The sequence below is a fragment of the Culex quinquefasciatus genome, chromosome 2 (assembly GCF_015732765.1).
Source record: "Culex quinquefasciatus strain JHB chromosome 2, VPISU_Cqui_1.0_pri_paternal, whole genome shotgun sequence".
NCBI lineage: Eukaryota > Metazoa > Arthropoda > Insecta > Diptera > Culicidae > Culex > Culex quinquefasciatus.
This window is the reverse complement of record NC_051862.1, coordinates 216,052,902-216,076,471: the sequence shown is the minus strand read 5'-3', so window position 1 is coordinate 216,076,471 and position 23,570 is coordinate 216,052,902. Positions and strand designations below refer to the sequence as shown.

The window sequence follows — 23,570 nt, the reverse complement described above, 5'->3', positions numbered from 1 at the left end:
TCCCGTTTGAGCCACTTTTGTTCTACGAGAAACATTACTTCTCTTGTTTTATGTTTTTCTTGTTTCATTTTTATTATTTATAATTGCATTTATCTTGTTAAAATTATGTTGTTTTATGGTATCAGGCTAATTCTACCACCACCTATCAATACCTTTTGTCTATAGAGCAATTCCAGCTCAAATCAGGATTTTTTCTGGTACTTTTGTACCCGACCCTCTCCGATTTCAATGAAACTTTTGAGACATGTTATCCTAGGCCTATATAAGCCATTTTTGTGTATATGGAGCCAATTGTACTCGAAAATGACACTTGGGAAGGGCGTGAGGTTTTTAAATATTTTTGTATTTTGCAATTTAAAAATTACTGTATCTCGAAGCCGTTGCATCGTATCAAAAAGTGGTCAAAGACAAACTTGTAGGTAATTGGACGGGCTTTCTGGAAAAAATACACTTAAACAAAAAAACACGCCACTTATATGAGATTTTTTGATTTTTAAGTTTAAAAGATAATTTTCGAGGTGTGGGGTATGATTGGTTCCTACTTTTCATCTGTGGTCCACGGAGCAATTTTTGGGGGTCCTGGTCAATAACGAAGTAGCAGCTACGGGTAGACACCAATGCTATGCTATGCTTAAAAGATAAATTTCGAGGTGATGTCACGATTTTTTTTCGTTCAAAATTTTTGAGGAAATAGCCTAAAATGTTACAAAATGACTCACGAAAAATGCAGGATGGTATGCCTCTCCTAAAAAAATACAAAAATCATTTACTAAAACTGTTTTTTTTTTTGAAAAGTGGTCTAAACGTCAAAAATTTCAAAAGCCAATAGTGGGAATCGATTCCCCAGACATTTTACATAAATGTCTCCATATTGACCATTGTCCTAAGTCCAATCCTTGAGAAGATACAGCGATTTTAAAAATAAAAATGATTGAAAAAACTGGTTTTTTGGTGGTTTTTGACAATTTCTATATGACAGACTTGGTTTTTTAGTCTCGAAAATATTTTTACCGGAAAGCTCGTCCAATTTCCCATAAGTTTGCCTCTGACAGCTTTTCAATTTGACTCGTTTTAATATTTACGTAACCTTATTTACTATCCAGGTTGTGTGGTAGACACACTGCAAAAAATATTCTATTTACAGTTATGAGCAATGTAATTTATCTTATATTTGTAAGGCAATACATCCAATTGAAATGCTGTCAAAGACAAACTTATGGGAAATTGGACGAGCTTTCCGGTAAAAATATTTACGAGACTAAAAAACTAAGTCTCTCGTATAGAAATTGCCAAAAACCACAAAAAAAAAACAGTTTTTTCACCATTTTTATTTAAAAAACCGAAAATTATCTTTTCAAGGATTGGACTTAGGACAATGGTCAATATGGAGACTTTAATGTAAAATTGTCAGGGGAATCGATTCCCACTATCGATTTTTGAAAATTTTGACGTTTAGATCACTCTTCCAAAAAAAAAAACAGTTTTAGTAAATGATTTTTGTATTTTTTTAGGAGAGACATACCATCCTGCATTTTTCGTGAGTCTTTTTGAAACATTTTAGGCTATTTCCTCAACAATTTTGAGCGAAAAAAAAAATGTGACATCACCTCGAAATTTATCTTTTAAACTTAAAAATCAAAAAATCTCATAGAAGTGGCGTGTATTTCTGTTTCAGTGTATTTTTTCCAGAAAGCCCGTCCAATTTCCTACAAGTTTGTCTTGGACCACTTTTTGATACGATGCAACGGCTTCGAGATACAGTAATTTTTAAATAGAAAAATACAAAAAAAAATTAAAAACCTTACAACCTTTTCAAATGTTATTTTCGAGTACTGTTGGCTCCATATACACAAAAATGGCTTATATAGGCCTAGGATAACATGTCTCAAAAGTTTCATTGAAATCGGAGAGGGTCGGGTACAAAAGTACCAGAAAAAATACTGATTTGAGCTGGAATTGCTCTATATAGTTTTTTCATGTTTTTACTGCCATTTTTCGTTGCTTTTTTCACATTTTTTGCCTTCCTCACTTTACTGAGGAAAGGCTATAAAATCACTCGAAAAACGAACTTTTTAGTTAGACCTCCTCGACCTACCTTCATTTGTACATATCGACTCAGAATCACCAGCTGAGCAAATGTCTGTGTGTTTGGCTGTATGTAGACATGTGTACTAAAGCAATGTCACTGGAATATCTTGTCACAGGCTCAACCTATTTTGGCCGGAATGGTTTTAATCGATCCGTCTTAACGTCCCCTAAGTTGCTATTTAAATTCATGCAGTTTTATCATGTATTTAAAAAGTTATGTTAAAAAAACTGTTTCATATTAAATTAAAATTATGGTAAAAAGGGTGTTTTTTTCATGAAACCCTCACATGTTATATATTTTTAGAAAGCATATGAGAAGACCTTTCTTGTGGATTAAGAATTTTCAAGATCTGACTTACCTATCTAAAATTACAAGCTGTTTAAAAAATGGTCTGAATTTACATAACCTCAAATGGCCCCGTCTGATCGCCACGAAAAAAGCCTTGTAGAGGGATGCCATTTTCCTGAAAGGCGGTGTCTGTATAATCTTGACAAAAAGTCTGTAGGAAGTCTGTTTTTTTACCCGTCACTTATTTTTATTAGGACCTCTTAGGTGCTGCGATCACGTTAGGGGAGATCCATAAACCATGGACACTTTAAAGGATTGTAATCACTCTATAAATGAGAGGAAGGCACCAACCACCTAAAGGTGGATTAAGTTACGTTTTTAACTATAGAATGATACCATTATCATTCAAATTGTTACAAATTACGTAGAGGCACAGTATAGGACAATACAAAAATTTCTGCATAAAGTATAGGAAATATTAGTGAAAAACACTGCCAAAGTTGACCACAGAAAAAATCATTTTTTTTAAACATTGACAAAGTTACATACAGCAAGTCACTTCCAAACCTATTTTTTTCTAAAAATTTAAAGAGTTCTTCGTTCCGATGCTTTTTAAATATCAAAAATTGGTTCAAAATTGATTTTTATTGAATTTGTAGATCGAAACTCGTCTAGAGCTAAGTCTGAGGCTAACTTAACGCAGTATGCCTGGCCAGTTTAATGTACCGATTCGCTTATATTTGATTAGATAGAGCAACATGGTTTGTAGATCCTAAACCACCCTATCCCAACTGTGTGTGTGTGTGTGTGTTTGCGTGCACTCCGTGATATCACCCCCTCGATTACTTCGCACTGTTGGTCCCGTTGCAGAGATATTGAGTGAGAGAGAGAGAGAGCACGACTCGCTCCCTCTCTTTTTCTCAATTCAAGAGAAAGAGAGCAATATTGAAAAATGTAAACGTAAATAAAAAGTATAGCAAAATAGGACCTGTCTCATAACTTTGTGGAGTTGGGTCGAGTTGGTTGGTCGGTCGGTCGGTCGGTTTGAAAAATTAGGTCTACCGTGAGGACGTGGCTTGGTTGGAGGACACACAGAGCAGTGCAGTGCAGGATTCCCAGTGTGTGTACTGTTCGAGTTCAGGTACAGTAGATTCTTAGGTGCGTGATAAGTTGGAGGAGGTTTTTGTGCAACGTTTGAAAATTGGTAGTGTCGTTTGGAGATTCCTCTGTAAAGGGTGTTGAATAAGGTTGTTCCGTTCTACGGTGTCGGCGGGGGTTGGACGGGGCGGTTAGTGGGGGAGAGCGGGGTGCAAGCAGCAGTGGGGGGAATTGCGATTCAGAGAAAACATTCGGCTTGTGAGGAATACAGGGAGTACATGTAAATTTTCAAGCCTGTTTGAGCTATTTTTAAGATGGCACCAATACCGGAACGAACTTTACAGGGTTGTCCGTCGGTGTTGGTTGGCCACATCCCACCAATACGGGCAAACCGGTTGATGGTATTGGTGGCTGATAGCTGTACGGTTCAATGTTTTACTACGTCAGTATCCGTGTCTACCGTGTCTTCATTCACAGAGCTTCCTCTATACGACGACGATGTTCAAGTCCGATGTGCGATGTGTACGTTTTTCCTTCGACAAGTCTCTGAGTCTGAGAGTGTGAGGCCAGGAAAAAATCTTCACTTTTTCCTCAGCAGTGGCGAGTGCGAGATACGCGCAACAAAGCCGATCGGAAAAGTGGAAATTTTCGCAACCATTTCGGTTGCAACTGGTTCCAAAAAGTGATCTAAAGCTGACTAGTGCAGTGGCAAGTCCGTTTCGAGTGACATTCTGTGGTATTTCTTTGGTGAAGATTAGGTCTGAGCAAAACTTGAAACTTTGTAGTGCTGAAAATCTGCATGCGTGGTAATCGCGTTGTGAAAAAAGATCTGAGCAAATTTTACGAACAATATTTGTCGTGACTTGAATTTGGAATCGTCTCCAGTCATGTGAATACAGGTTGGTACACGAAAATCCAGAACCGTCCGTGTCAGTTCCCCCCACACCCTGTGCGACGTGACGCAGTGGCCGCGAGGCTTGCGTCTGGTGCCAGTCCGAAAAAGTGTTGTCCGAAAAAAGTGGATAAAAAAGTCGAAAAATCAGTTGGGCGGGGCGTCATTTTACTAAATTTGGCCCAACAGTTATTGGTTCTTCTCTTGTGAAACAAGTTTTAGCCGTTTTCTTTAGACATGTAATCGAGTTAACCCTCGTCCTCATTCGTGGCACACGTGAAGGGTGATAATTTCTTGGTTTAACAGCAGCTCGAAATTCCTGCAGTGCAAAATGGTTGCGTGTTGAAAAAAAACTTTATACCCAGCTCAGCATGACTTGATTATGAATACCAATCTATACGGTTCGATCAAGCTGCTCCGATTTTGCTTCCTGTAATTACTTTCATTGAACTTTTACATTTTTTTCTTCATCGCACAACGCACTCCTCTTCTTTTTACCCCCTTCCCCCTCTAGGTGTGCTTTTCATTCCCATACCCCGTTGTTGCCGTGCACCACCTTGATGAAAAATCAGAATACCGGCCAGGCACCATCACCGTCGACGTCGAGGCAAGATACTTTCTCTTTTGCACCCGCCAAAGACCCCATCGCTGCTGCCTGCCTGCCCCCCTTCCTGTCCAAGCCCAGCAGCCAACATTCCCAAAAAGCGCGTTGATTAAGGTTCACCCAATGTCGCGTTTTTTGCGCGTTTTTTTTCTGCACTCCGAAATCGTTTGCAAACGTTCTCTTCTTGGGATATTATGTCACCACATCAGGCCGCAGCAGCAACAGCAACACCACATGCACGACACGGAGGAATGAAGGTATGGCACCGACGACGATGACGACGATCCTCGGTGTTGGCCGTCGCCAGTCAGTGCCGCGAGAGAGTGAGTTGATTCGTTCATTCCAGTCACAACCAAAACCAGCTCGCGAGCACTTTTTCAAATGCGACGAGACGACCAGATCACACGGCATTGAATGTGCGCGGTACGTGTAATTGGGAATAATTTCAAGCTCACAGCCGCCAGAGCCATATGACTTGCGGCGAATCTTCGCCAGAGTGACGTCCGTCGATGATGCGTACGATACGTAATGTTTTCACTGTGGCTTGGTCGGCGAAATGACTCGAAAAAGTTTTCGAAAAGTCAATACAGCCACTGAAAAGAGCAAAGAAGATAATTTGCCAATACCCGTCGTCGTCGTCGTCGTCGAAGGAGGTACAGTCACACGAGCAAGCAAGCAAACGAGCGCAAGCACTTTGCGTTTTGAACGACGATGGCACGAATACAGTTTCACACGCCTGAGCGAGTTGCCACCAAGACGAATGCGAAACACGAAGAGCGCGCGCGAGACTACTACGAAGCTTGTAGGAGACTACATTGCTGACTGTTCTGCTGCTCAACAACATACGCGTTGGGAACGACGATGAAGGCAGCAGAAAAGAGCGCATATCGCGTCGAAACAGCAGCATAGCAGAACATACTGGCCAGTCAGGCAGTGCATATCATTGCGATGATGGTGTACTACGCACACGAGCGCACCATGTTTCACCTTAAACACGCACACAACGATTACGGTGTTGGCCTCGCTTCGGCGAAATAAACACGGACGGAGGATGCCGAGTTTCTGAGTTCGGATGGAGCAAATGTTGGATGGAGTCGCTTTGAAACGTTCTAATCATTCCGGAACCGCTTTTGGAAGTGGTCAACGTCACACAAATGACATATCGAATATAACTAAACAATTCAACAAGATGCAAGAAACACAGATGGAGCATGCCGAGATTCAGAGTTCAGCTGGAACAAATGTTGCATGGAGTCGTTTTGAAACGTTCTAATCAATCCAGAACAGCTTGGAAAAAGTGGTCAACGTCTCATCGAATATAACTAAACAATTCATCATGAAAGATAAACTGACGATGCAAAGTTACTCTGAGAAGATGCAAGAAGCACAAATGAAAATGCAGGAGAAAATGTTGGTCAGAACAGCTTGAAGAAGGCAATCAACTTAATATAAATGACATATCGAATATAACTAAACTATTCAACATGAATGAAAAACGGAGGATGGAATGTTACTCTGAGAAGAAGCAGAAAACATGTTGTTCAGATGGAGACAATGTTTGATGGAGTTGCTTTGAAACGTTCTAATCATTCCAGATCAGCTTGAAAAGGTGGTCAACGTCATACAAATGACATATCGAATATAACTAAACAATTTAACAAGATGCAAGAAATAGATAGAAAATGCAAGATTTCAGCAGGAGCACACGTAATGAAGCGCTTGTCCATGAATACAAGCTTTGCACGTCCTTGTTAGGGAAATGCCTTCAGCGCACAATTGTTATACAACTAAAAATATGCTGGGAATCATAACCCGATTCTTGCGTCCGTGTTAGGGAAACTGTGTGCTCGTTAGCTGTTGATTGTTGTACATACAGACTTTTTTATTAGCAAGTTTCCTCAGTTTATAACCAGATTATAAAACCATAATAACAACAAATCATTCCAACATTATTGCATTATATTTTAACTAACCATTTGTCAATGTTGAGACCTCCAAGACAGAGGCCGCGCGCACAAGATTGTGTGCGGGGACCATTCGCGACCGCCACCAATAATCTGGTGCGCGCACACACACACCGTCACACCCGTTGCCCTTTCGCCGTGCGTGTGTGTGTGTTTGCGCCACATTTGTGTACATTTTATAATATTATGGTGCTTACATAAAAGAGCGAGCAGAGCAGCGCCCCTTCTCGTCGCTTTGCCCCACCAACTTCGCCGTTGAAACCAACCAGACCGGACTTGTTTTCTTGCCTCGGTTTTTTTTTTCTCTCGCTCCCCCCAACTCTGTGATGACCGTGTTCAGAGTCATCCAAATTCAACGACGACGATGACTGTTGATGTTGTTGTTCTGCGCTGCATTCGCGCGCGTCCGAATCTTTGGATGCTTGGGCTTTTTTTTTTGAGGGGGGCTGTGGTGGACGCGCACAAGCCTCCCAGAAAAACAGCGCGCTCCACGCCATAGTGGATGCTGCGTAGTGTTTGAAGATTTTCAAAGACTCACGCACAAAGAGGCTTGGTTTCGTCGAGGTCGTTGAAAGGATTTCAAGAGCATAGTAGGAATGCCAAGCGAGCACTAGTCGTGTGTCTAGTCTGGTTGTAATTGCTTTCGGAAAGACACTTCTTGCTCGACCGGTACCGCCGTGACGATGCAAAGTGCCAGATGTAGCGGCGCGATAACGAAGTTGTGCAACTTTTTGCTTTTCGAATGCGCCGCTACACGGTAAAATAACAACAAACATGGCAACACTCGGTGACGTTGAAAATACCGGTTTAATCTTTCCTCCGTTTGCAAAACCGACGCTTCTTTTTCGTCGTCGTCAAACTGCACTCGCATCGCGGAGATATTCGAGGAACCGGGCGTAGCTTCCCGGTTTTGGCAAAAAAGAAAAACGCAAAACGCTCACACAAACACGGAGAAACTCGGTGAGGCTTATCGGCCGCGCGACTACGGATTGTTTGCGTGCAGCAGCTCGGGGTGGGTGCCACGACTGCGCATGTCCGCATTATCGATCGGTGTGCTACGCGCGCGAGATATACCAATAAAACAGATGTTTTCAGGCCAGCAAACACACGCAGACACGCGCGCTAGTTTGCATTGTGTACATGTTGGCACCTTCCACCAGCCCCTCGGGAAACTTGCCTCGCTTTTCTCTTCCACTGTTATCGGCGCAAAAGTAGAACAAAGAACTTTTGATTGAGTATCTAATTTTGGTGTTTTTTTCTTCTCTCGATTCCTATCTCTTCCAGATCTATCTACGAAGGACAACTCGGTGAACGTTTTTGAGTGCATTGAAGAAAGAACTAGAAACTAAGGAAAAAAGCAGCATAAGATAATAGACAATTTCGTGTGTGAAACCCGTGTGTGCGTGTCAGATTGAAACCGAGATGAAAATGAGTCCCCGACGATGAAGCGCGGACGTACGGAAGAGATTCAGTTTGGGCAGCCCCCGCCGCGGGTTGGTGGGACTGCCCCACATCAGCGTATGATTACGACCACCATCCAGCCGCATAATGCTGGACCGACGATCCAGTACCAGATCGCGTCGTCGGCCGCGTCTCCGGTCAGCGTGGTTGGTGGCGGCAAGACGACCACGACCACGCCCGCCGATGTGGCGGCCAACCTAAGCCAACAGCAGGTCGTGCAATCGTCCCAGCAGGTTCCGCAGCAATCGCTAGCGCCGTCGCAACCGAGCAGTGTCCAGTACACGACGACCTGTAAGTATTTTCTTTCTCTTGACCTGAAGAGACTCGATTGACAATGTTGTTCTCCCCCCCACTCTCTGCAGCTTACACCACCGGAATCGCAGGCACGAACCTGGTCAAGACAACTGGCCATGCGCAACCGTCGGCACCGCAGCCGGCCCAGCAGATTCACGTCGTCAACACGACGAGCGGGCAGGTACGGGGTGGCAAGGTAACACCCAGCACGGGAGTACCCCAGGGAACTGTCGGGGCGGGCGGAGGAGGAGGAGCGAGTGTAGTCGGTGGAGGTGGCCAAGTGATAACCACCCTGGCGACGAATGTTATTTCGAATGCGCAGCCGCAACCGCCGCCGCCACCACCCCAAGGGCAGGCCCAGTTCCAGCGGCTCAAGGTCGAAGATGCGCTCAGCTATCTGGACCAGGTAAAGTTCCGGTTCGGCAACCAGCCCCAAGTGTACAACGATTTCCTCGACATTATGAAAGAGTTCAAATCTCAAAGCATCGACACGCCCGGCGTCATCCAGCGGGTGTCGAACCTCTTCAAGGGCCATCCGGAGCTGATCGTGGGCTTCAACACCTTTCTCCCGCCGGGGTACAAGATTGAGGTGCAAGCCAACGACCAGGGCTACGCCTTCCAGGTGTCCGTCTCAGTGCCATCGACCTCGGCCGGAACGGCGGTGGCACCGCAGCCGTCACCCCACAAGTACAGCACCATCTTCCAAGGTGGTGGCCAGATAGTTCAAACCGGAAATTCGGCCGTCAATTTAATGACCTACGGTCACTCGACCGGTTCGGTGCACACAACCACGATACAACCGGTCGGCCCGAGCGGTCCCGGCTCCAACGCCAACGCAACGAGTATTTCAACAATTCCTCAATCGCCGCAAAACTTTAGCCGCGATCGCGAACGCACCATCTCCGGCGGCAGCGGAGGACCAACTCTACCGGCGAACTCCGTCGGCGGGGGCACCACCACCGTCAACGCCGTCGCACCCGACTCGAGTGTCATTGCAAGTCAACAGCAGCAAAATCTCCATCGAATGATCTCCCAGCAAGTGATTCCTCATCCTCCACCCCAGCAGCAACAGCAGCAGCAGCAACCCCAACAAGCTCCTCCCCAGCAACAGCAGCAAGCTCCGGCGGAACCACAGGGCGGCGGTGCGACCCCGAATCAACCAGTTGAATTTAACCATGCCATCACCTATGTAAACAAGATTAAAAATCGCTTCCACTCGCAACCGGAAAAGTACAAGCGTTTCCTCGAGATTCTGCACACCTACCAGAAGGAGCAGAAGATCTATAAGGAAGGTCCGCAGGGCGGCTGCAACGCCGGAGCGAAGCAGCTGACCGAGGCCGAGGTGTACACCCAGGTCGCTAAGCTGTTCGACAACCAGGAGGACCTGCTCCGTGAGTTTGGCCAGTTCCTGCCGGACGCCACCAGCCATGCACCGTCCTCGCTACACGCCGGTGGTGCCAACAAGAACCACACTTTGCATGAGCAGTCGTCGCAACCGCCGGTGCCACCGCAACCGCACAGCAAAAAGATGTCCGGAAGTGTGATGAACGCGAGTGGCGTGAAAGCCTTCAACAGCTCGCACGCGGCGAACCTGTCCCGGCTGCAGGAACGCGACTACGGCCAGAGTGAAAAGGACTTTGCGTCCGGTGGTCCTGGGAATGGAGGTGGTCGGGGAAGTAACGCCGGAATCGAGAAGGAGCCCCGAAATCACGTGAGCAATCAAAAGTACGCGCACAACGCCGCAGCCATGCAGGGAAGTGGCCTCGGCGGAGGAAACGCCACGAAACGTTCGCCATCGTACCAGTCCGTAGCGCCGATGGGTGGCCACGGCATGCCGCCCCGGGAACGGGAAGGTCCACCCACGAAACGGTACAAACCCACCTGTCGGGACATTACGATCGCCGAAGCGTCCAAGTTTGGTACGTTGAACGATTACGCGTTCTTCGACAAGGTGCGGAAAGCGCTGCGAAGTCCGGACGTGTACGAAAACTTTTTGCGCTGCCTAACGCTGTTCAACCAGGAGATTGTGTCCAAGTCGGAGCTGCAAACGCTCGTTACGCCATTCCTGAGCCGGTTCCCCGATCTGCTCAAGTGGTTCCAGGACTTCCTCGGACCGCCGACGGCGACGACCGAGTGCGTCCCGTTGGCTTCGGCGCAACGGCAGGACCGGTCCCAGAGCGAGATTGCCACCGATATCGATTTGTCCACGTGCAAGCGGCTCGGCGCCAGCTACTGCGCCCTGCCCAAGTCGCACGAAAACGTGAAATGCTCCGGCCGGACGAGCCTCTGCAAGGACGTACTGAACGACACCTGGGTCTCGTTCCCGACGTGGGCCGAAGATTCCACCTTTGTCACGTCGCGAAAAACGCAGTACGAAGAGTTCATCTACCGGTGCGAGGACGAACGGTTCGAGCTGGACGTGGTGATAGAAACCAACAGCGCAACGATACGAGTGCTGGAGGGAGTGCAGAAGAAGCTCAGCCGGATGTCGCCGGACGAGGTGAGCCGGTTCCGGCTGGACGAGTGTCTCGGCGGAACGTCGCCGACGATCCACCAACGTGCGCTGCGGCGGATATACGGCGACAAGGCGGCGGACATTATCCAGGGGTTGAAGAAGAACCCGGTGGTGGCGGTGCCCGTCGTGCTGCGGAGACTCAAGACCAAGGAGGAGGAGTGGCGCGAAGCGCAAAAGGTGGGTTGACTCGCTTTTTGACAGGGTTTGACTTATTTTTGACGATTTCTCATTTTGCAGGGCTTCAACAAGCAGTGGCGCGAACAGAACGAAAAGTACTATCTCAAGTCGCTGGACCACCAGGGCATCAACTTCAAGCAGAACGACATCAAATCGCTTCGGTCGAAAAGTTTGTTCAACGAGATTGAAACACTTCTTGACGAGGTGAGTTACATGAAGGTAAACACGCGCGCGACAGCGCACTTGAACCCGACGGCGCGGACTCGATGATTACCTGGAACTCTTTGTTTATCTTTTGTAGCGCCACGAGCAGCACGAGGACGGCGTCACGAACCCGTTGATAAGCGGTCCGCATCTGGTGCTGCCGTACAAGGACAAGACGATACTGGACGACGCGGCGAACCTGTTGATTCACCACGTGAAGCGCCAGACGGGCATCCAGAAGCAGGAGAAGGCCCGCATCAAGCACATCCTGCGGCAGTTTGTGCCGGATCTGTTCTTTGCGCCGCGGCAGCAGCTCAGCGACGACGAGCGGGAAGAAGGTTTGTGGTTCTTTTCTAGCTTGACACTCGCAACGTTTGACTAATGTTGGTTTGCTTTTGCAGCGGAAGATAAGGACATGGACGTGGACGGGGACAACGAGGAAGAGAATAGATCTTCGAAGAACGGAAACAAGAACAACGGGAGCAACGGTTCGTCGACGAACAGCAGCAGTGCGGCGAGTAGTAGTGCCGGCCAGGATGGGAAGGAGGCCGCGGCGGCGACTTCCTCAAGTACCGCGATAAAGGAAGAAACGGAGGGTGCGGCCAAGGCGACGACGACGACGACAAGTACAACGGAGGGAACTCCGGCGGCGGACGCCGCGAAGCGATCTTCGACGGAGGAAAGTGGCAAAGACAGTGCTTCCGAGGCAGCCGCCATCAAGACGGAGATCAAGCAGGAGAACGATCCGGATCAACCGGCGAGTAGTACGTCCGCGACGACACCGGCGGCAGGTTCTTCGCAACCAGCGAATCCCGCACTTCCAGCGCATGCAATTAGTAAACATTTGGTAAGTTTTGCGAAGATTTCGTTGTGCCATTCATGTGGCTAACATCTCGTTTCATTTCTTTTCAGGAGGAAGCGTACACGCTGTTCTTCACGAACAACAACTGGTATCTGTTCCTGCGGCTGCACGCGATCCTGTGCGAGCGGTTACGGACGATCTACGAGCGGGCGCAGATCATCGCGACGGAGGAGAAGGCCTACCAGAGCACGCGCACCAACAGCACGGCAACGGCCCTGCGGTTGAAGCCCAAGAGCGAAATTAAGGTGGAGGAGTTTTACGCCACCTTCCTGGACATGCTGAAGAACGTGCTGGACGGGAACATGGAGGCCGGCAACTACGAGGACTCGCTCCGGGAGATGTTTGGCATCCACGCGTACATTGCGTTCACGCTGGACAGGGTACGGAATCAACCTTGGTTGAAATTTGAGCGTAGATTGTAATGAATTCCTCTTTTGTTTTTGGTAGGTTGTTCAAAACGCTGTCCGGCAGCTGCAGCACTGCGTTACGGAGCGGGGTGCGCTCGAGTGTGTCGAGTTGTTCCAGCTGGAGCAGCGCAAGGGCGGTGCCGGTGGTCTGTGTCGGACCGCGAACCGGCGCGTCAACAACGAGCTCGCGTACCAGCGGAAGGCCGAGGCGGCCCTCCAGGACGAGAACTGCTTCAAGGTGTACATTGTAAGTAGAGAAGATAGGGCAGGGTGGGCACTCAAGGCGGGAATATCGGGATTTCGCAAAAATCCTCGAAAAAAGTCAGGAATCGTCAATTGTTCAATACTTCAATTCTATTTTTTTTTATTTCCATCTTTTTAATTATTTTAAGTCTTATATATTATTTTTTAATTTTTTAATTCTATTTTTTTTTTGTTAACTTTTCATTTTTTTATTCTAAAATTTTTAAATTTGTAATTTTTTTAGCTCTTAATTTAAATTTTTCGAATTTCTAAATTTTTAAATATTAAATTATAAATAAATTTTATATTTACATTTTTTTTTATTTTCAATTAATTCAAAATGAATTTTGAATTAATTTTAATTTTTTCAGTTTTGATGTATGACTAAATGTTTATATTTGAAGCTTTTAATTTTTAAGCTTTTATTTTTTTTTTTATTCATAACTTTTTTGAATTTAAAATTTTCAATCTTTTTTATTTTTAGATTGGTAAAGTTTTAAATTAAAAAAAATTTAAACCTCGAACTTTTATATTTTGAAGTTTTTAAATTCGGAAATTTGTAGATTGCAAATTCTTTAATACTTTTTTTCTTATTTTTTAAGTTTCAATTTAAAATGTTAAACTTTTTTCAAAGTTTAAAATTTTCAAAGCTTAAGATTAAAAAAAAAATAAGTCTATTTTTTTTAGTTTTTGAATTATTAAATTTGTAGATTTTAATTTCTTAAATTCTTAAATTCTTGTTTTTTTTTATTTTAATTTATAATAGATTCAAAAATTGTGTCACATTTTTGTTTAGAAACCCATTTTTTTGAAAGATTATTCTGAAACTTCTTGAATGAGTGTGAAATTTAGACGAGGACTTCGGACAATCGTGTAAATCGTTTTCCAATTCCTGATTTATTTGAATTAATATTACAATTCTAGAGTCCTTTTTATAAAAGTTTTTTATAAACTTATAAAACACAACAGTCTTAAAAAAAATCGTTAATTTTAATTTTTTTTTTTAACATTTGAGTTTATAAATTTTATTTTTTTTTTATTTTACAGTTTTGCGAGTTTTGTTATATTTTTTTTATAAATTTAGGACCTTTTTTTAAAAAAAAGTCTAGATTGCTTTTTTTAAATTTCTAAATATCGGATTTAGTTTTTTTAATTCTCTTTTTTTATTTCTTTATTTATATTTTTTATTTTCTAAATGTCTGAAATTTTAAATTTATTTCATTCAACACTTTTGTTTTTTCAAAAATATTTAAAAAAATTTTAAACAGTCCAGACTCGATTATCCGAAGTTCGATTATTCGATGGTTTGTATGGGACTTCGAATAATAGAATCATGAAACAAAAAGTTTTTGATTTTTATTTTCTAACTTTAGTCAAATTTGAATGATTGATTGCCTGTAAAATTAAAAAAATGTATTTTTCATCATCGCATTTTGTCTGCCATCCTGGATTTAAAAATTCTGAATCACTATAGAGTTGTTTAAGGGTCATACAAAGTTCAACAATCAAAAATAAGACAACGAAAAAATAATGTTTTTCGTTATTCGATTATCCAAAGTGAAATTTTGCCAAGACCTTCGGATAATCGAGTCTGGACTGTAGACTTTGTTTACGTTTTGAAAATATGAAAAAAATATTTAAATTGCAAAAAAAAAAAATCAAATTTTTTTGGTTTAATTAATTACAAATTTGTAAAAGGAATTTGTCTCTTCAAACTTTTCGCATAAAATTAATGTTAAAAAATAAAGTTTTAAGGAGCTATTAGACTATGGCAAACAAACTCGCATTTTTTTGTTTGCAAGCTTGTTTGCGGCAAACAAAGCCAAATGTATGCAGGCTAACGTTTCTGCAAACAAATGCAAACTGTCAAAAAGTTTGTTTGTTGCCATAGTCTAATAGCTTCTTTATCAAACTGGATTTTTCATTGAAATCTGAATGTTTACTAAAATTGTTAATTGGTTTAAAAAATTTTTTTAAAGAGGTTTTTAATCTAAAATATTTTTTTTGAAAATGAAATTTTTTTTGAGGTTCTGGAAATGTTGTAAAAAAGTCGGAAATTTGAAATTAGCATTTGAGTGGTCACCCTGGCAAGTGATTCTTCGAGTGATTTTTCACTAATATCTAACTCTTTCAACAGTACAAAATCGACTGCCGGGTGACGATCGAGCTGCTCGAGACGGACACCGAGGACACGGCGCAGAACTTTGCCAGCGCGCAACAGTTTAGCAACTACGTGGACCGGCTATCGAACCCGGCGGCCACCGGCACGGGCAGTGAAAGTGGGGCCAGCACGGCCGGCGGAGGCGGAGGAACCGTCCCAGGTTCCACCACCACCACAGCCGGCCCGAACGCCGCCAACAGCGCCACCAGCGTGGAAATAAAAACCGAGAAACCGGACGAAGAAACGGTAAGTAGCGCTGGTTAGAGTGTGACAGAGCAAGCAAGCAAGCAGGCAGATTATTACGCGTTTGTCTCGCAAAACCCCGCCGGAACATGCGCCGTCAACCCCCTTTTTTTGTTTTCATCTTGTTTTTTTTTTTAGTATTTCTCTGATTGGTTCCTACTTTGTCTCTAATCACCCTGAGTTTGTGATTCCGTTGTTTTTTTTTTTCGTTTCACTCAAAATTTAATCCGTTTCCCTCTTTATTTGTGTTACGAATTTCCTTGATTTTACTCTCCTTTTACGGATCGTCGCAAAACCTTCCGCGCGCTCACAGCCAAAAACATAATCCACTAATTTGAGCTTTTCTCTTCACATCGATCTTTTTTTTTTCTCCGTGCCAGGTCAAACAAGAATGAATGAATGAAAATCACTCACACACAAACAAACAAACACAGAAATAAGACAAATGTATTTAACTTTACCTAGCAGACAAAAAACGAGCAAGCAAGCATTAGCGAAACACACTAAAAAGTGATGATAACTGGCAATTTCCCCCTTCCAACTAGAAACAAACAGCAAAAAAAGCGAGAAATTGATAAAACAAAAGTTGTAAATAAGTCCACAGTCTTGAACGAACTCTCGTGTAGCAACAACGCGCGCAACACACAATTACAGAAGGAAGCCACCCCACAAAAATTGAGCGATCAACAATCCACTCCACACCATTACAACCGCGCGCGCACGCCCACAAGCAAGCAAGTAATTACTTGTCGATACTAACAGCTGAGAGGGAAGAGATCGCCGCGCGTAATTCAGCAACAACAAAAAAAAAAAAAAAAACGGAAGAAAATAACGTAATCGTAATCGTGCGGTCGCGTGAAGGTTTTTTTTTTTTGTTGCTCTCGCAGTTTTGTTTCGTCTTTTTTTTTTCGTTTAGTTTTTTTTTATTAAGTGGAAAAAAGTGAGGAAAGAATGAGTTGGACGAGGGCGCCTTCGGCGCGAGGAGGGTGTGTGAATATTGTGGATTTTACTACTTTTGCTAGCAGAGCGAGCGAGCGATTCTTGAAAGTTGTGTCAATTTTTGCATGAGGATGAAAGTGGTTCGTTCCAGTTGTGATGAAGGTGGGAAGGACGAAGGAGAGGTTCGCAAATGTTCCTTAAACGAAATTTGAGTGTTGTGTTGGTTTTTTTTTTGCGATAAGGGGAGGAAGATAAATTGCACAGTTTGTTCAGTTTCTTTTTTAAGCGTGTCATAACAGTTTCTATGAGATTGTGAAATAAAATAGCATTTGTACATAAAACAGTGGATGATGTTAAGTAAAAAGTGAAGTTTTTAATTTAATTTATTGAACGATCCAACGATGTTGAAGAGTGATCTGGGTGAAAGGATAAAGTGGGGGTTTGGACAAGATATTTTTAAAAAATTTCCAGTTATATATTAAATTTTTCAACTACAACAAAACAGTCTAAACTAATACGTGCAAAATATCTACTAACAATAATAAACCGAATTCATTTCAAACCAACAAAAAAAGAATTGAAATTGATTACACCAAACCCTAATTTAAATTAAAACAACCTTTCCTGATTTGAGAATTTATTTGCTTTTTGATCAATTAACATTTAAATTTCAAATCGAAAAGAGACCTTACAGAAACATTGATAACCGGGCCATTTTTAGTTATTTAAAGATTATTTTTTTTGGAAAAGATTATTTTAGTCAAATTTGAATATTTGATTCCCTTTTAAATAAAATAAATTGCATTGAAAAAATCGCCAACCTGGATTTAATTTTTTTATCATTTTAAAGTAGTTTATGGGTCAAACAATATTTTTGGTGATTCCATTATCCGATGTAACATTTTTCCGAGGTCTCGGATAATCGAGTCCGGACTGTGTTGAGAAAATTATTTTGGTAAAGCTATGAACGAAACGAGCTGAAGGAACGCGGTCATGAAAATTTGCACATTCTTTTAATTTCTCTAAATTCCTCAATTCTAGACTAAATTTTCTAAACAACCTATCCCTCATGGGTTTCCTGGACCTTTTGAAAATTTAATCTAGAATTCTCAAAAATCTTGCATTTTTTTTCAGTTTTTAATTTTCAACATTTAGGCTGGTACAAATATTTTTAAAAGTTTTTGTCACCCCCCCCCCCCCCTCCCCCCACCTTCAAAATTGGCCCGAAAAATCAGGGGGCAAAAAAAATATTTTTACAATAAACTTCACAATTTCAATGAAAATTCAAGTGCAACCTGCTGAAATCAAATTAAAATATATTCTCCTGCGTTTAAAATCATTTTTAGCATATTTGGGTTTATTAAAAAATCTTAAGATTTTTTGAATATTTTCGATGCAAAATCTTTTTTTTCGATACAATTTTTGTTTTTGTCAGATCTTAGATTTTTTGAAAACTAATGATTGCAAAACAACTGAACTAGTGTAAAATGCATTTTTAAACACTTTTTTCATTTAAATGTGAAGACTATGGCTTGTTATTTAAATTTTTATATTTTTTTATTTTTTTGCCCCCCCTTTGACTTCGCCAAGGCCTAAGGACAAAAACTTTTTTTAATATAAATGTATTAATTTTAATTAAACAAAAAAATCTTTTTTCGATTTTTAAAAATTTCACTGTTTTTTTTTTTTTTGCATTTCTGGATTTGTAAATTTTACAAATAAAATATTTTTTGACTCCATGATTTTGTTTGCATTTTATATTTATTTTTTTTTCAAATCTTTTAACTTTTTTTTATTTCTAGATTTTTAATTTATTTATTTAGTTTAAAAGTTATAAAATTATGTTTTATGTCCGTGCACAATTTTAAATTTCTTAATTTCCTGAATTTCTGGATTTTCTAAATTTTAAATTTTCTGAATTTTTAAGTTTTTGAATACAGAGAAACCTCTTTTTACACGGTGGCGTTACGCTTTTTTCCATTAAACATTCTCTTGGTGCCCTTTTCCAGGCCGTTTCTTCCGAGTTTCATTTTATATGGAATTTTGTGTTCCTTCCGAGCTCCGTACTAGCCTTAACCCTCTACTGACCAAATTTTTTTTCGAATGTTTTTATTTTTCCCGTGTTCAGGAAGTCATTTTGAGCAACTTTTGTTCTACGAAAAAAAATACTTCTCTTGCTGTATGTTTTTCTTGTTTCATTTTTAGTATTTTAATTTGCATTTATATTGTTCAGTTTATGTTTGTTTTTGGTAGTATTTGGCCTATTCTACCACCTCCTTTCATTACATTTTGCCTATCTAATTTTTCATGTTCTTAACATTAAAATTGTAAAAAAAAATGCATAGAGGCATAGTCTGGGACACTAGAAAAATTACTGCATACTTTTTTTACATAAAATATAGGAAATGGTAGTAAAAAAACAAAGCCAAAGTTGACTCCTAAAAAAATTATATTTTTAAAAACATTGGCAAAGTTACATTAAACAAGTAAAACTTCCAACCTATAAATGTTCGAAAATGTTAAGAGTTCTTCCTTCCAATGCTTTTTAAAGGTCAAAAATTGGTTAAAAAATTGATTTTTGGTGATTTTTTTTAAATCGAAACCTGTCTAAAGGCGGGGTTGGGTTGTAGAGGACAATCAACCATTCAAATTTGACAAAAAAGCAGAACTCAAACTGTCAAAAGTGAAAAAAAATATGGAAAAGCTGTCTGTCCATGATTCGTTTTTTTCCATAGCTACTTCACTGTAATAAACCTTATAACAATCGATTTTAGAGTGTTTCTCAATTTTTGCACTTATCAATCTATTAAAAAAAATCTTAGCAATTTTGTATCCCAATTTTATCAACGGCTCAATTGTTTAACTATTAAAATATGCTAAGTTTTAAAAGATTTTCAAAATGCTTAAAATGCGCTTCCCCAACGCTGACGTGAACTTCTTGAAGTACCCAAAATGCATGGAATCGGCCACCAGAAAAAATCTTCCCTAACACGGACGGGAACTTCAACAACCTTAAATGAATATTTTTTTTGCCTTTATTCAACTTTAATGGATTCTGTTTTGCAACATTGGTTGACCAAGGATTCCCAGAAAAAGTTGTTTCCTTTCTATTTTTGCCTTGTTTATTATTGATTTTGTTTCAATTGTTTTCCATTCTGAATTAGACTTTTTTCAAATTATCTTGTCTGAACACGATCCACTTTACCCCGTTCCTCCCAAATAGTAGCTCAACATTGATGCCATTTTGCAGAACACGTTGAACGGAACACCGAGCAAGCAGTTTGCTCATTTTATTAAGCAGGTATTGGACTATGACAAACAAGCTATCAAATTTTATTTTTTTTAAAAAAAGGTGCTTTTTGGGCAATTTCAAAAAACACTTAAAAAGCAAAAACTGGAAATTTGGTTTATTGGACCTTCTAAAAAAAACAAACTCCAGAAATATGAAAAGTGCGAGTTTGTTTGTTTGTCATAGTCTAATACCTGCTTTAGTGACATAAATGTTGTTATTTGAACATTCCTTGTACATACCAAAACAAAACAAAAAGTAATCGTTTCATTTCATTGAATCGTTAAAGAAAATCATAAGCAAATAATAAGGCAAACTAACTATTACTTCTAGCACTACTAGCAGGTATTGAAAATACTTGCAAGCAGTTTAATAATAGAATAGATTGATATTTATAACCGGACAGCAATTTCATGTTTCTAGACGTGTATTAGACAAACAAAAACTCACAAAACTAAAAAAAAGGCAAAATTCTCGACGTGAGCAAAAGAAAAACGAAGCAAAAAAAAACAAAACACTATTTATGAAATTCTCAACCCACAGCAAGCAAAAACAAAAAAGAAAACATGTAAACTGTAATTATATTAGAGCAAAACAAAACCCGTTTTTAAAACAAATAAAGATGAAAAATTTGACAAATCGGAACAACTGCCGCCGTGCAACGGACTTTTTTTTTATTCACATTTAATTTCACACTAAACACACAAGAAGAGAGAAAGAGAAGGCTTAATTCGAAAAAAAAATAAACACGCAAAGCAAATCAGGAGGAAGTCACATTCTAAAAGGCTAAGCAGTAGGTATGGTTTAGATTATTTCGTTCATTTTAATACTAAATTTTCTACATGCTGTTTATGATTTTCGAGAGTTAAATTAAAGGTGTTGTTCAGGTTGCTCGGGGAATACCTTTTTCCTTCCAAGTATTTTTGTCTCTATGTCAACGTTTCCTGTTTTTTACTTTTGAAACTTAAATTTTTAGTTTACGTACGTTATTTTAGTCTTTTTTTTTCTTGTAACTTGTTTTTAGCTCAACTCATCAAAAGTGTTGCTGAATTGAGCTGAAGGCACTTTAGTTTGATTATTTTTTCTGTAGGCGATTTTCGAGCGCATTTTATTATTCGTGTCCTATTTCTTTCTGAACGGTGTTTTTGTTGTCGATAGAGAGGAGCCGCAGTGCATTTAGCTTAAGGTTTGACCTGGTACCTGGAAAAGAATAACAATAATAATAGCTGGAACGTGTCGTGCAAAGTCGTTCGAACCGAACTGCGAAAAATGTTACGATAAATAGTTTTTTTAAACGATGTTTACGCCATGTCATTCTGTTTTTGCTTCTTCTGAGTAGGATTTTATGTTTTTCTTTTCTTTTTTAAATTGGCATGATTTCTTTTTTTATTACCGTTTTCATTTGCATGTCACTTTTCCGTACTTTTTTTTAAGCTCAATGTCTCGTGCGATTCCAACGAAGCCATTCCTAACGCAACTCTTCCCTCAACCATTGCAGCCCACCACCGGTGGACCACGGAAAGCCCTGTTCCTTCAGCGCAACATGCGCCGGTGTAAAACGGGCTGTCCATCGCCGTCGCCCCCACCGGAAAAGACAACCTCCGCGGCAGCTACGACGACGACGACCGCTACCACCACGGCCAAGTCGGCAGTCAAGAAGGAATCCGCGGCGGTGACCCCGGCGGAAAAGAGCAAAACGCCACTGGCCAAGGTCGCCGACGCAAGTCCGCCCGTCGTCAACAACAACAACATCAGCGGCAGCAAAAAGGACGTCGACGGCGGCGTTACGACGGCACCACCCCATCCTCCCCCCGTGGTGTGGAACAGCACGGGCAAGGTCAAAACGCCGCCGGAGCGGTTACCGAGCAGCAACGGGGACCAGAACTACTTTGTCGACGACCGGGAGCAGTTCCGGTTGAACGTCAACAACTACAAAATTTGCTACGTCCTGAACAAGGACCACATCTTCTACAAGCGCAAGTCGCTGCTGCGGGCCAAGGAGGTAAGTTGATCAGCAAAACCGCATTAGTCCAACCCCTAACCAATCCCCCACTCTTCCTTTCAGACCCACCCCAAGGTGACGCAGGAGATGCACGCCCGGTTCGAGGGGGTCGTCCAGCGGTGGCTCGATCGGCACGTGACGGACGCGCAGCGCGCCGACTGCAAAGACTGGCTGATGGGCGTCAACTCGGATCTGCCCAAGGGGCTGGCCACGGTCGTGAAGCGGAACAATGACGTGGCGCGGACGCCGTACATGACGTACAGCCGGTACCGGGTGGAGAAGGTCGCGCCGGATCATCACCTGAGCTAGGGTTGATTGGGCGTGGAGGGACACTCTGCGGGAGAGAGAGAAAGTATTAAGCGTAGAAAGAGTGAGGAATGCTTTGTTAAGAAAGCAGCGCCTGTAATTAATAATGGTTGAAAACATTTTTTTTTTTTTTCATTTTTGTGTTTTAAAAACCGTTTTACGTCAAATCCTTTTTATAAAATTGATTATTCGATAAGCAGAGTTTTTAATTGCTTGGATAGTAGAAAAAAGAGAGTAAGTTGTAAGCAGACAAACATGTGTACAATGGAGTAATTTATAAAACACACAATTCAAACCGTTGAATAAAAAATACTACAACTGTGTTGGGTGAAACCTGCAGCGAGTTGTTGTTAAATTCGCTCGTTGAATCGATTTATTTAAAACTAACGATTGCACGTTAAAGAAGTGCATCCAGGATTAAGCAAAACAAACACACACAAATTCACACCTAGAATGCGTAGTTTATTTAATTAAGGCACACACACAAACCAGCGTCCGCAAGTTAAATGATCCGTAAGGTTGTGTAGACATAAGCAGCATCCCCCCCACTCGAAACGGAAGAACGACAGCAAGTCGTAAATCTCATTTTTTTCTGTTTACATAAAAAACCGTTAATTATTCCTTGGCAGAGCTCTAGCGTTAAGAGAAAGATTTAAAATTTAGGAGGTAAGTAAACAAACGCAAGCGACAGAAAATATCGATAAAACAGCAGCAGCAGCAAAAAAGAATCGTTCAAAATGCAGTTAGTGAGACACAGACACACAAAAAAGTTGAACTATTTTCCACTGTGAATACAAGCATTACAGAAAATAAGTATATTTAAAAATATAAAAGAGAAAGCAGAGAGAATCCGCAAAATGTCAATAAAATGTAAAGTTATTTGAAAAAAAAAAGCATAATAATCTATTCAAGTCTTCGAAATGTTCAATCGATTAGTTGCCAGTGGAGTTTATCAGTTGAGCAATTCCCAATTCAATTCTGAATACTCGTTGTGTCGATATCAAAGGTATCATTGAGAAAGGGAGGTTTCAACTGGGTTGGAAACTTGAAAAAAATCTCAAAAATGATCAAAACTAGCCGAGGGTGCTGATCTTCTTGTTTTAGCTGTCACTCGCAATTTTAAAGGGCTAATGTCAAGTTTGGTCACAAGGAATTCTATTTGAATTAAAACAATTCAAAAATTTAAGAAACAAAAAAAATTACAATTCAAAAAACTTAAATTCCTTAATTCTTAAATAATATTAAATTCTTAAAATACTACATTTCTTTAATACGTTAGTTTATAACTGCTTAAATTATAAAATTATAGAAGGATTTCGCTTCGCTAGGGACGGTGATTTTAGCGGATTGCAGCCAGGATTTTCGCCATGTGATGTGATGATTGTGTAAGCCCAAGTTGCCTAGGAATCGATAATTGGGAATAGAATCAATTCCACCCGAACTAGATTCTCACCACCATGGCAGCCGTCCATTGCTGACCGCTCCCATCTCCACCGCGCACCAGGGACAAGGAAAGGGATTTGGAAGACGAG

At 41.4% G+C, this 23,570-nt stretch overlaps 1 protein-coding gene across 7 annotated transcripts in view; it reads left to right on the top strand.

Moving 5' to 3' along the window:
* The window catches only part of LOC6036016 (paired amphipathic helix protein Sin3a), a 30,652-nt gene extending 7,845 nt beyond the window's left edge, over nucleotides 1-22,807 (top strand). For 2 of the 7 annotated variants that reach the window (XM_038256657.1, XM_038256656.1), the window contains exons 2-11: nucleotides 8,220-8,687; nucleotides 8,759-11,382; nucleotides 11,443-11,601; nucleotides 11,684-11,924; nucleotides 11,988-12,433; nucleotides 12,499-12,828; nucleotides 12,896-13,102; nucleotides 15,236-15,505; nucleotides 21,229-21,732; nucleotides 21,796-22,807. In XM_038256657.1, the coding sequence (XP_038112585.1) occupies nucleotides 8,378-8,687; nucleotides 8,759-11,382; nucleotides 11,443-11,601; nucleotides 11,684-11,924; nucleotides 11,988-12,433; nucleotides 12,499-12,828; nucleotides 12,896-13,102; nucleotides 15,236-15,505; nucleotides 21,229-21,732; nucleotides 21,796-22,041 (5,337 nt within the window). In that variant the 5' untranslated portion in view covers nucleotides 8,220-8,377 and the 3' untranslated portion in view covers nucleotides 22,042-22,807. Of the gene's footprint in view, nucleotides 1-3,372; nucleotides 3,536-4,058; nucleotides 4,375-8,219; nucleotides 8,688-8,758; nucleotides 11,383-11,442; nucleotides 11,602-11,683; nucleotides 11,925-11,987; nucleotides 12,434-12,498; nucleotides 12,829-12,895; nucleotides 13,103-15,235; nucleotides 15,506-15,882; nucleotides 16,898-21,228; nucleotides 21,733-21,795 lie in introns of those variants that run through there. The other 5 variants (XM_038256659.1, XM_038256660.1, XM_038256658.1 and 2 more) reach the window with 5 other exon arrangements.
* Nucleotides 22,808-23,570: the final 763 nt, after the last annotated feature.